Genomic DNA, 13569 nt, shown 5'->3' on the forward strand with positions numbered 1-13569 from the left:
GGAGTCTCCACGTGGCTGATTACTGTGTGAGTTACCTGATTGCACTGCAGTGAGCAGACTCAGCACCAAAAATCCTGAAATTCACTAACTGGAATTTCTCCATACAAAACCTGGTTTTATTTGTTGTTCAGCTCTGGTAATGCATCTTCTCTCCTGTATTTTAGGGCAGGCTATCATGAGAACTTCCGATCTGGGCCGTCATCTCCCTGCTCTCCTGCTGCTCTCAGTCACTCGCCCAACAGGTACTAAAGGTCATAAGGAATTTTGCAGACCAAACACATCTTGTAGTTGCTGGTGAACTGCCAAAGTGAAAATCACATTAGTATTATGTGGATGCACTATTAAGTCAGCTAAGTGTTGCAATTCATAGATGTCCATGGGATAAATATGTAGCTCCCTCTCCCATATTTTTTGCCAGCTTCAGTGGTACCGTCACATTTTCAAATAACACAGTTTCGGAGAGCAGCTCTACAGTTCTGCTTGATGATTGAAGTTTCAATAAAATTGAAATGGGACAGTGTAAACCTCAGTCAAACTTGAGCTCAGAGCACTTAAGCCAAAGAATATCTTTGTGAATAGTCACATCCTCAGGAGTAAGATCTGTTCTAGACATTGGCACTTGCTGATTTAAAAATAATTTTTTTCTTTCATTTCCAAACTGGAAACACATTTTGCTTTTTTGCTGATTTTTAGTTTGCCCACAATCATATTAATTTCCTAGAGCAATCTGTTCATTTTTCGGTGAGTTATGTGTACCAACTCTAAATAAATGTTAACTGTAGCCTGATTAAATCACTGATAATTTCGGATATGTTAAAATCAGTTTGCTTATTAAATAGAGTAAATTAATACAACACAGAACAAAGTAAGTTTCTTTCTTTTTAAATTGCATTGTTCTTCACTTTTCAGAGCAAAGCCCTCCTTCTGATGTCACTTGCATTGACATGAAACTATTGGGAATTTTTTACATTAATTATTTATTATGCTTTTCTATTATGTTTTTTTGTTGGAATTGCATTTCCTTGCTACAGGTCACTAGTTGTGATAGCTACTTCATATTATTAAGCAGCTGTATTCTGATCTGGCAATCTTTTGCATGATCTTTTCCTGAAATAAATTTTAGTTTTTTAAACAATAGATGGAATGTAATTCATTTTTCCACTACAACATTAGAAAACTCTTAAAAATTTCCCGAGACCTGAAACTTTAAATTGCTCTTTTAGTAACTCTGATAGTGGAGAAGAACTAAAACCAAAGGTGAACTCAGGAATAACATAAGCAGAAGGGTTAAGGCTGTAGGAGGGGAGAAAAAAAAACCAGCAAAGTTATTCTAAAAGGAATAATAATAATAATGAAGCAACAAGAGGGTCTTATGTCTGTGCTGCCTGTGTACATGGTGGGCTCGATAGTTGGAAGCAAGGACAATTTTCTAATTGTGATGAGTTTTTCTGCTGTTTCTGTCTCTCCTTCTCCGTGTCTCTTTTTTTTTCTTTTTTCCCTAAATGGCTCTTTTGTCATGCTCTTTTGTCAGATCTCTCTCTGGTTGGCTTTTGTGTTGCTGCATCAAAACCTTATAGCCAGAGATTGTAAACTTGCTTATCTGAGTAGGATTTCATCAAACTGTCTTTTCAGAACTCATGAAGTATCACAAAGTTTCTCTCCTGGTTTCAGCCCTGGCTGAAAAATGCATGAATGACACAGAATGACAGGGGATCTCTTTTGGTCTCAGATTCATCTGACTAGGCCAAGCATCATTTCTGGCAGGCTGACAGGCAGGAGAGAAGTGAAGAGTATGAGACCCACAAAGTGCGTACCTGCACTGCCATTAAAACCATTATGAAAACGGGCAGCAGTTATTCCTGGGGCTCTGAACCTTCACCCACCTGTCATCCAACAGCAGATTTAGGAGATAGGTCTAGACAGTCCTTTAGGACTGCTGAAGGTGCAAGTTGAAGTATTTTCTGCATTGCAGGTGGAGATCCAATTTCAGCTTTTCTCTGACTAGTTATAGTATTAAGTGGCTGCAGCAGCACAGTCTGAAATGAGTCAGCCACTGCCTGCTCAGTGCTACTGTAGTTATGCTGTCACTATTGGCTTCGCCGGCTTAGCTGGGTGCAAGATTAGCATCCCTATTTTGTGACTTGCAGTGAGCAAGTCCATTTGTAAACAGATTGAAAAATTTCCAGGCTGAGAGTCTGACTCAGATAATTTGTGTAAATTGCTGTGGCATTGACTAGGTCTAAATAACCTTTACTATAAAGGTGGTGAGGCACTGAGGAAGATTGCCCAGATAGACTGTGGACTCCCCATCCCTAAAGGTGTTAAAGGCCAGGTTGGATGGGGCTCTAAATAACCTGGTCTAGTGGAAAGTTCTCTGCCTTTGGCTGGGGGCTGGAGCTTGCATCTCCCTTGTTCTAGCACAGCAGACTGGCAGGGACCTGTGTCTGAATTACTGTGCATTGAAGCATTTTAAGCCCTTTGCTTGCTTATCTAGAAGGCAGATGTGTAGGTGGATTCAGTAACATGGCTGAAGGGTCAAAGTGTATTTATGTAAACTCCTCCAGTGCTCCTTTCTCCCATTCTGTGCCTCTTGATAAACCTATCTAAATATTTGGCTTCATTTTAGCATCAGTTGCAGTGCTTTTAAAGCCATATTTATCTCTCAGTTGCAGTGTTCTTACAGCCATGTTTGCCTCCTAGGTCTGTCAGCGGGAAGAAGCTTTGTTCTACCTGTGGTCTCCCTCTTGGAAAAGGAGCTGCCATGATTATTGAGACACTCGGTCTTTATTTCCATATTCAGTGCTTCAGGGTATGGTTCTTGCTTTATTAAGAAAAACTTCAAGTCATGCAAGTAGAGAGTAGATGTGAAACTGAGAGGACATGGGGATTTACATGGTTGTTATGTCTGAGCATGTTTGTAAAGAAGTGGAAGTAACACAACTATATAAGTGGAAATAACACAATTTTAGTCCAATTAATGTGTCTGACTGCAAAATAACAATGTGTTATTTTGCAGTCAGACACATTAATTGGACTAAAATCTGTGATCAAGCAAGCAAACTTAGCTTCTGAACTTACTGGGGGGGAGCATCATATAATTTCTCTATTGTGCTCGTTGTTTTTTAAATATAACATTATTTACCTTGCGAGTTTTTAGGTGTTTTTTTTTTCCTCCCAAAAGCATGATCAGTCCCAAAGCCATCTTTGATCTGCCCCATGGTTGGAAAGCTTTGACTATGGAATGAATGGTGTATTCTGGCTTTTACCAGAAATATTTCTTGACTGTTCTTGAGTGCTTCAGTTTGGAAATAACCTGAAGTGTTTTCTAGATAAATCAGAAAGTATCCATTTCCATTATCTCTAGCGCAATTGATATTAAACATTTGGGAAGACTTTTTTGATTTTAGACATTTACCCAGACTAAATCTCTGGCCTCTTTAAACTTTATCCATCACAATTTACCTGCCTTCAGAATGCAGCCTCAAAGTCAGATGTCCCATATAGGAATTAGGCTTCATTTCTGTGTAAGCAGAAGCTGCTGAAATCCAGTCCTAAAAGCTTCTGACTCTATAAAAACCCTCTTACTGGTTTGCAGTGTTCCCCAGGAGTATGGGCTGGGTTCTAAGGGGGTATTTTCCTACAGTTCCAAGAACTATTTGAACAAAAGTAAAAATTTGGGAAAAGTTGTGACGAATACCAGGGCATGGTCTCTCTTACTTTCTCTGTTCTTCACCTGACAGTGTGGGGTTTGCAAGGGCCAGCTGGGAGATGCAGCGAGTGGCACGGATGTCAGGATCAGAAATGGCCTTCTGAACTGCAACGATTGCTACATCCGATCCAGGAGTGAGTACCAAGCACTGGCAGCTCTGACAGGAAATACTGCAGCCAGGATCTTAACTGGTGGCTTTGTCTGGCTCTGACACTCAGGCGTGGCTTCGCCATGGGAAGAGGAGTCTTCCCATGCCATTTTAATGATTTTCTCATATCAGAAAAGATTTCCAAGCCCATTAAGTTTTCCCAGAGGATCTCTGCTGAGCACTATTAGACTTAAAGGTTGTTTCCATGCATAAACATAAACTCCTATACTATGCACAGGTTTTGCATGACCCAGAGGCTTGGATCTCTCACATCACATGAGACAATGTAGATAATTCTACCTGATATAGGACCCTGGGCTGTATTTGGACAAGTTCCCATTATTTTCAATCTCTAGGCCTCCCTTTTATGAACGGAATGATAGTGTGAAATATTAAGAACATTCTGTAACTTGTAGTGAATCCTTGTGATGGTATCCCCAGATATGTGCTAAATAGTGTTGCTTGCCATAAATTTTGAAGAATGAGCCCAACAATTGCATGTCAGAAAGAAAACTTTGTGATTTTGCTGCCTTAGAGCAGGTCACCTAAATGTCTCTCCAAGTCCTGGATTTCTGTGACTGATACCAAATGGCTAGAACATTTCAGCTTTGCCCCAGTGTCACCAGTGATGGTCAGTGCTCATGCTGGATTCCACCTTGTGGAAAGAGTAAGATACAGAACAACAGGAGTAATTGTTTTCTTCCTGTTAAATATTATTTGGTATATTCACTGCCTACAGTTCCAACTGATAAGTGGACTCTTTTTCCTTAGTATTTCCCTTGCCCTCTCTCAAAAGCACTGGCTGTAGGAACTCAGGAGTAGGAAAAGTACCTCCCTACCTTTGCTAGAAGAAAAATGGATACTTTTGCTCTGGTGCTTCAGAAATGAGATACTTCTCCATCAGCAGAGCTAGAGGGTGCTATTGTATAACTAGTTTTGGGCAATATTTTTCTTAAATTCTGCTAAGAAATGTTACCAACTTTTTATTATTTATTTAACCTGAAATATTTAGAAATAGCCTTTTCCCTTCATGCTTGATACTATAAATCTTCCTCATGTGAATGAGGTCCTGACCCTTAAATTCAGATTTGCATATCCAGCTTTACACAAAAAAGAGAGGAAGGTATAAAAGTTACCATTTCCTTTTCTTCTTAGTCCTTTTTGCTGAAATGAAAATCTATGTCCCTTGAGGATAGATAAAGGCTCAAGAATTATCAGCTTATATGCTGTAGAAATCACTCTCTCCATCATAATTTCTACAGCAGTGTTACTAGAAAATGCATTAGAGAGCTGTGTGCAGTGTTTCATGTAACGATGTTTTGCCTTTGTACATACCCAGCAGAATGGTAACCAAGTCCATGATAGAGGAAATAGTTTTTGAGAAACTGTATGGCTACTGAAGAATAATAATGGCATGGGGGTTTTAATTTTTACAACAAATTGCCTCTTCCTGGTGTGTCCACTGGTCATGCAAAATCTCAAAATCCAGTTAGTTGAATTTAAGCCACAGTAACTGTTGTTGACAATTCAAAGGGACTGCTTTTGGTAGAAGTGCAAATATTGCTAGTTGCTATTTTTAACTAAAATTTGATGCACTGCACCCCTGAAATTAAGAATAAACTGGTGCAATGTCTGTGGTTTGCCTTTCACTTCTGGGAATAATGCTGCAAAATGTCAAATCAGTTGTTTGATTGCATGGCTTGTGCCTTCCTGCCCCCATGAAACCTGTGCAGCAGTGGGCAGAAGTGACAGTCACTGACTAACCTAGGATCAGTCAGTATTGTTTAGAGACATGTGTGGACATCTTGATGAAATATTTTGACTCCCAGAAGCTTATCTGAAAAAATGGACAATTCTGTTTCGAAATAAATAATCAAAAAAGACGATTAGAGAAGCATTAAGGATTCTGTAGTAGTCCAGGGTCCAAAATATTTCTGGTTTTCAGATAAAAGTGGATGGGGTTTTTATCAGTAGGTTGTTTCTGTACAACGAAACCTCACAAGGAAGGAAATTCTCTATTCAATGTCAAACACAGGGAATGGTCACAGGTTGATGAGTGTCAAAGTCAAAGGCTGCAGAGCCTGAAATAAACATACACACAAGTACTTTGGGTGTAAAATAAGATAAAACTTCATGCAGAATGCATTCAACACGTGGCAAGGAAAATGTATTTCCACTGGAATTATGCTGAATCTTTGTCATAGTTACTGCCCCAGCTTTGCAGGAGAAAGAAAAGACAGGGCACAAATATATATAGCTCCAGATACATTTTTTTTAATTGTAGAGATCATGTACAGAAAGGTCTATATTTGTTAAAATTTGTAACCAATTACTTGTTTTGGTTTTGTTTTATCTAGCTGCTGGACAGCCAACTACATTGTGACATGACTTTCAGTCCTAATAAATTTCAAGAAGGAACTCTCTTCTCATATGTATCGGCTGCCTCCAGACAATCACTTGTAAAAGCTCGAATCCATGGACATGATGGCTCTCATCTCGTTTTTAAAAACTCACAAAAAAGCTGCACCTGCTCCTTTGAAATGCAATATGTTGGTTTTTGCTTCCTTAAGAAATTTGCAAAATATGTATGACTATGTTTGGGAAGGCAAAGCCTGAGTACTATAAAAAAAATAAACCCACCTTTCAGATATGCTTATGATACCCAGTCTGTTACCTTGTTCTTCTGAAAAGTAATAAGAGAATAAACATGCAATAAAGCTGTTTTGTTTTAATATTTCTAGCAATTAAAAAGTTTAAGTTTACAGAACCTTTATAGAATATGCCAACTTGAGCTGAGAAGTAATTTTGAGATAGTATCTAATCAGTGCATTTGGAAAACTAAACATCACAGCACGACTTCTCTGTTATAACTGAAGCTATAACTTTTTTTATACAGAGACTAGTTTGGTAATACATCCTGTACTTCTGAAGCATTTTTTGTGTATATTACCTTCAATGGAGGGTAGAAGTTAAACAAATAAATTATTGCACCTTTAGTCATAGGATTTTTTGTTTGTGTACCTCAAGTAATGTTCGTGACTATAGCTTAATATTCTCTGAAATAAAGATTTCTTCATTAAACCTAAAGACTGCATACCATTAACAATGGAAAAGTTCCCATCAGGAGCAATCCTTCTTAGTAGTCAGCAGCCTATGTTGTTATTAAACTCGTTGGAAGGTGATGTGGGGAAGAGGCAGCTGAGTGGAGCTGTGAGTCTCTGAGCTGAGTTTGATGCTGTGGTGAAGCTTTTCTCTTTGGCATGTGACTTGCCAGTTGATTTGAGTGGGCTGGACATCTGCTCATTCACTTGCAAACATTACACTTGGTTGAAATCTCATGCAGAGAAACACATGTGGTTTGGGTAACCCCCCAGGGTAGAGAATTAGACATCCTTGAGCCTGTGTTCCTCCATCCACTATCCAAAAATAGTCAGCAAAACCCAGAAGTGTGGAAGATGGGCAGGGAGGAGGCTGGAGCCACAGGCAGAAAAACTACCTTGCCTGTGTTTGGGACAGTTTTCCTTTGTGCTCTTTGATTAAGCACATGCTCCTTACTAAGGTGATACAGCAGCTCATTGAAACAGAGGTTCAGCAGATATCTACAATACACAGACAAAGTTAGGGAATGTATTGCAACTGTAAAATATCCTAACGCTTTTTGGTAAACAGTTCCTGGCAATATCTTCAGATGGAGGGAAAAAAATCTTTTTCTGCCTTAAAACCACTATAAAACTAAATGAATAGAGATTTCTTTTATCTATGTGCATATCTGTCATCTTTTGATGTGTTGGTAAATAGAAATTAAGTGGTTATTAGGGAAGCAATAATTCTGAGTTGTTCTCTAGTTAACAATTATTTATTGAAATGCTAGACAGTTGCTTGCGTATGAATTGCATAACCATGCAAAACTGCATGTCATCAAAAACACACACATGTGATGTCATTGGAGGACATTGTGACTATCTGCTGGAAAGTTACATGTTACTTCCTTAATATTGTGCCTTAGAAAATGCAAATGTGTTGCACACAGTCAGCAATGACTTATGGATGCAATAAATCCAACAAGCTGAAGTCCTTCTTGGACTTCACCTGGGGAATATTTTTAAGTAAAAATTAAATAAATCAGACAAATGTTTTGGAACTAAAAGTGATATCCTATATTTTGATCAACCACCTGCATGATTTACTGTTAAAAGGTTTTAAAAAGGTTTTAACCAGGATGCTTACTCTCTGCTTGTGGTTGTTAAAACATTTTCCCACGAAGAATGTGCAACATGGAAATTCAAGAAGCAGATTTTGTACCTGGTGTGGTACATCTGTATAACTCCCTACGCTGCATTAAGGATATGTAAATATATAATGTCTGAACCTAATTTTTAAATGAGACTCTGCATGCTTGTGCATCTATTCGATATGAGTCTCTAGCACTGCTTCACCCACGTGATAGAGTTAGATGTGCAAATCAGTCCCCAAGTGTATCAAAGGTTGGTGTCTCAGAGGTCATGTCTGCTTCTCATTCACGTAGGGGTAAGTGCCCAAAGGGCTTAGGAGCATGGTTGGGATAAAGTGCATGAAAGAGGGGGGAGGGATATTGCATCGCACTGCAGACACATCACTGGGTCTCTGGAGCTGCTTAGGAATTGCTCCCAGTGTCTATCAGATAGTTTTGTGTATGCATGCTTTAGCAAAGTTGATTGTACTCAAAGCAAAATGAAGCAGTGCTCAACAATGACAATTTTTTCCCCTAATGAACATCTATTCACCAGCACAGAATAATTTCCAACAGTTTTCTAAATCGTACTTGCCAACTTCTTATGTTTGATTTTATATTACTTCTGGGATCTTACATGGCAAATTCATTCAGGCTAAGATTTTTTTTTCTTTTTTTTTCCAGTTTAAACACATTAAGATTATACATTTCTAATCAGGAACTTCGAGCACAGAAAAAAAATAATGCTTTCCCACATTTGAACTGCAATGTAAATGTATTTGTTGCAAAAAATGATTTATTGTTACTGAGGGAGTACAATATATGTAATGGGTTTTAGATGTTTTGGAATTTCTTTAGCCTCTTACTACTTCAGAGAACCTGAACAGGTGTTATAACCCATCTGTATTTTACAAGCCCATTTTCATGGTGTATTTTTTCCTTACTCTTGCTGTGTAGTGTTATTGATGCAGTACATCTGTAGTTTTCAGTGAATGTCGTAAAGGTTGGTGAACCAGAAGGGGACCATCCTTATCTGCATGTCCATTCAGGGACAAGGATTGCTCTCCTAGCTGGGGCTAATGTTGAATACCAATTATGCTAATCTTCCCTTTATTTTATTTATTCTAAAATGCCTCTGGAAATTAGGAAAACTTGTCTAAAACTCAACAGCTTTTATAGTAAATGTATGTTTATAAATAAAATGTTGATTACCTTTGGTGGTGTTGATTTTACTTATTCTAACTACTATTGCGTGAACCTGGATTTCAGAGTAGAGGCTTCTGCTTGCTTGGGCTTGGCTGAGCCAAACTATGTTCTCCAGGACTTAGTATATGAGATGAGACAATAAAAAAGACATGGCTGAGATGGCAAAATACACTTTGTGATTGCCATTGAAAGCTGTAGCCCTCTATTCACAAGAGCATGTGTGCCTGTTGTGGTAAAAGATGAACAGAAAAGGCTTTCTGTGGAGAGGCTAACCCAAAGTCCTCAGACCTTTCATCAGTGTTGGTGGACTGTGGTTCAGACCTTCACCCAACAGGGCACTTTGTATATGGCAGTGCTAAATACGTGCTTGGTTAATTCCATTTCCACTTAGCAAAGATCCTGGAGTTTGTACTTTGTTTTGCATTGGCTGAGGTATCTCACTAAGTCTTGAATTGCAGCAAGGGTGTGAGTTGTCCACTCACCAGCAGAAAGTTCACACAAAATTTTAAAGTAATAACTGCCCCTTTTTCTATAGGGTCTTAAGTGGATGACAAGTTTGGGTTTGTGCCAGTAGAGCATCTTGGCTGTCAGATGAGTCATGGGGATGTACAGATAATTTATTCATTCATTCATTCATTCATTCATTCATTCATTCATTCATTCATTCATTCATTCATTTTCATCCTGGTTCCCTAATGGCAGTGGTGGTGGCCATGCACTATTTCAGCACGTCCATGAAGGGCAGCATTCTCTCTGGTGCAGAGGCATGTTGGCATTCCCGGCAGTGCCATCGGTGCCCTGTTTGCGGGAACTGCTCGCTGCCACTGGAGGTTGCTCTGAGGCTGGATTTGGAGGCAGTCAGGCAGCTATTTCTGCTCCAGCAACTCTGCAACAAGGCTGCTTGGCACACAGACAAACACTGTTTGTGACCCTTATGAGCCGGGGAGAATGGCGGCAATCCGGCTATGATTTTTGTAATAATAATAATAATAATAATAATAATAATAATATTTTCTAGTGAATGTGACCTGCACAGTCATTTATGGTCCTAAAAGGGAACCATTTGGGGTGCATTGATAATGCACCCCAAAATAATTATGAATACCTTGTAAATGGGGAGTTGTGTCACCTGGTCACCTCCCCAGGACCTTCACCTGCAGGTTGCAAAGGCTGCCTGGAGGGCCCCAAGGGAAACCACGGTGCTCACAGGGCCTCGGCATCCCTGGGACAGGACTCTGGCTTGTTGAGCAGTAGGATGAAGCTGAGGGTGTATGGGAGAAATAATAGGTGAAGGGAGAGAGGAGTGGGCTGTTACCGCTGAGGTTCAAACATCAGAGCAGAGGATACCCCACACAAAGAGGGATGTGTGTGGCACCCCAGGAGAGCTCTGTGCCTCCTCTACATCCTGGCCAGATGTGATGCCCCCATCCCTCTCCTATCCCCCACTGTAGACTGCTGGGACAAGGGCTTAGTTTCCTCCATCCAACCCACTTTGTTTTGCTCAGTTTTTTTCTCTCCTTAGCAGGTGTTTTGGTGCAGAGGTCATCAGTGAGCACAGACAGGTGCTGGTAGCTGCAGGAGGCTCTAGGCACAGGTGATGAACACCAGTAGCTTGCTTACCTTGTGAGTATGATCCTGATCCAGCGAACTCTTCTGGAGCACAGTTAAAAGCAGGCAGCTACCACTTTGTTTAGAAAATTAGCTTTAGGTACAGGTCTTGATGGGTCCCCTTCCTGGTAATGGGAGGCTGGTCAAGTATTTACTCAATAAAATGTGCAGAGTGGAAGCCTGCCCTTTACCAGGTTGGGAAACTGGGGAACAAAATGACAAGATGACAAAATGACAAGATGACAGAGACGCATCTGCAGTGAAAATCAGAAGGGGTTGTGAATGCTCAAAATGAGCAGATGACCACTACTTGGATGGGAAAACAAAAATGTCAGTAAAATAAATCTCCTGTAAAGGCAAGCAGGTCTCCTATACAGTTTTAAAAGCCTCCGGTAGGAATGTAATTTCATCTGAATTTCCTGATAAGGGGAAATGACTAAACTGGAAGCTGCTCAAGTTTTTCAAGTAATAAGAGCCCAAAAAAAGAGATAGAAGGTACAGGACAGGATGTGACTCTTCCTACAGTACAGTGGGGGTTGGTATTTGAGGGTTGTGGGGGGTGCCTATTTTCTAGTTCATGTTTTTCATAAAATGTACCATGAGTTTAACATACAAGAGGGAGCTGCTGCTCCACAGATCTTATGGAATGCCTCATGCTCTGCAAGAGTAACTAGTGAAGCTAGGTAAACCCCAAAGCATATGGGGTTTTAAGTCATTTAGGAAAAAGAACCCCTCCATTATTTAAGATAATCTCATAAGTCACTGTTCACTCATCCATAGAGTCCATCTGCTTCCCTGCACCTGATGCACTGTAAATTCTCTTAGCTAATGCCACATCCATAGCTCACAGATGCTTTTTTTTTCCTAAGCAGATGACCTGCTGGTTAAAGCCTGCAGAAGCCAGTCATGGGTCTAGAAACTAAATCAAAACTAACCAGACTGCAAATCTTTCCTTGAAATAAGAGAATTTATCAAATGGGAAAAGAAAGCAAGATTTCAAAAATTCCTTTTTTCTGTTACATCTAATTATAGACAAAACCACTCCAATTACAAGCACAGAAACAGAGACATGCTATCCACAACTCTGGAAACTTTTTGTAGTAGTGCTGGAACTGCTGTTCCAGGGGCCTGGACCTGGGGGTTTGCAATGGCAATCCCCTTTTTTCAGTGGCCATGTGCTCTTGGGTTGTCTTTGGTTTGTAAAACTTTGTGAGTGTGCCCAACTCAAAGGAGGTGTTACAATAATCCTCAATATAACAATATGTCCCTATGATTCAAATTGAAGATGTCACCTCCAAATGCGCCTTCCTGGGACCACATCTAAACATTGCCAGGTGAGAACAAAGTGACTATTTTTCCAAAAGATGTGAAATGTAGGGTTTTTTAAAACCTAATTACAACCTTTTCTTAGGAAAAGTGAATTCCAGTGAGTGATTTGGCATTTGTGTGGTGCATTAATTAATACTAATGTATTGAAGTAGACTGGGCTGCAGCATGAGTTTTCTATGTTGGACTTTGTGCAATTACGCAGGTCTTAAAGTTTTTCCTGACTGGTACACAATGATAACACTCAGATAATTTCCAGCCTGAGGGTGAAGCTCTCTGAACTGTTTCATGAACTGATGTTCTGGAGGTTTTCTAGAAAACATTTGGCTTGGCTCATATTTGATGCTTTTTGTGCCCTTCCTGATTCCATGGGTTTATACTGGAGCCATTCTGGGGCGAAGGGAAGTGGTCATGGTTTGCTATGGTCTCTGGGGAGTGGAAGACACTGCTTATAGTCTGGAGAGGGAAAGCCCTGCACTGAAGCCAGACGTGGCCCCTGCAAACTCTCTCTGCCCAGCCATGTCCCTGTTAGGCTTTAGATAGGCTAAATGTGAAGACAACAGTGTCAGATAGATCTATGACATGCATTCTGTCTTCTAAGTATTCACAGGTCTTCAGCTGAGTTTAAAATGGATGGATAGAAGGACAGCACTCTATGTAAAAAAGAAGCCAGTAAACACATCTTACCCATACACCTAAATGCATTTTGTATCTTGTTACTACTTTATAACAGGTAGGATGACATTAAGACGGGATCTATGCCACTAACTGATAAAATTACCACTCTGTTCCAGTGGACTGAAGCTGAATTTTAAAATTAACTTGCACCCTCACAAACCCACTTCCAACCATTTCTGTTGGAATGCCACCTACATGTCCAGTGTGCATCTGTGTGACCATGGCCATGCTGGCAATTAGTGGCGGAGGCCAATCAACGATCCTGAACTCTCATCCCCTGCACTTTGCTTCTGCCAAAGCTGTTATCTCTCAGAGCATTTGTCACAGATACACGGGGGTACTCAGCAGTTGAAAAGCCATTATCTCTTTCAAAAGCAGTGACTAATGTGCTTTTGCCCACAGCAATGCGGAACGTCACAGAAAGATTTTGCTGTAGAATCAGCTGTGTTTACCTTGTGGAAAACCAGCTGCATTCGACTGGTATCTTTTTAGAGAAATAGAGGTGTTTATTTCTTATATCAAATTTTTCTGATAGCTTTCTTCTTATATTTCTCCTGGAACTGTTGATTGGTATTTTTATATCCTTCTGTCATTAGCAGAGAGGCAATATTAAGGTTTTTTTTTTCCTCTAAGTAAAATAATATTTCACTTGACTGGATGATACTGTCCAGTGTAATTACCTGT

The 13569-nt window shown here is 39.9% G+C and overlaps 1 protein-coding gene across 1 annotated transcript in view; it reads left to right on the forward strand.

Annotated features, from left to right (window-relative positions):
* Positions 1-9487, forward strand: part of LIMCH1 (LIM and calponin homology domains 1) — a 175784-nt gene extending 166297 nt beyond the window's left edge. The window contains exons 32-35 of the mRNA XM_030948295.1: positions 165-242; positions 2701-2809; positions 3741-3843; positions 6215-9487. Coding sequence (XP_030804155.1) covers positions 165-242; positions 2701-2809; positions 3741-3843; positions 6215-6240 — 316 coding nt within the window. The 3' untranslated portion in view covers positions 6241-9487. The remainder of the gene's footprint in view (positions 1-164; positions 243-2700; positions 2810-3740; positions 3844-6214) is intronic.
* Positions 9488-13569: the final 4082 nt, after the last annotated feature.

Source organism: Camarhynchus parvulus, chromosome 4 (genome assembly GCF_901933205.1).
Source record: "Camarhynchus parvulus chromosome 4, STF_HiC, whole genome shotgun sequence".
Taxonomy (NCBI): Eukaryota; Metazoa; Chordata; class Aves; order Passeriformes; family Thraupidae; genus Camarhynchus; species Camarhynchus parvulus.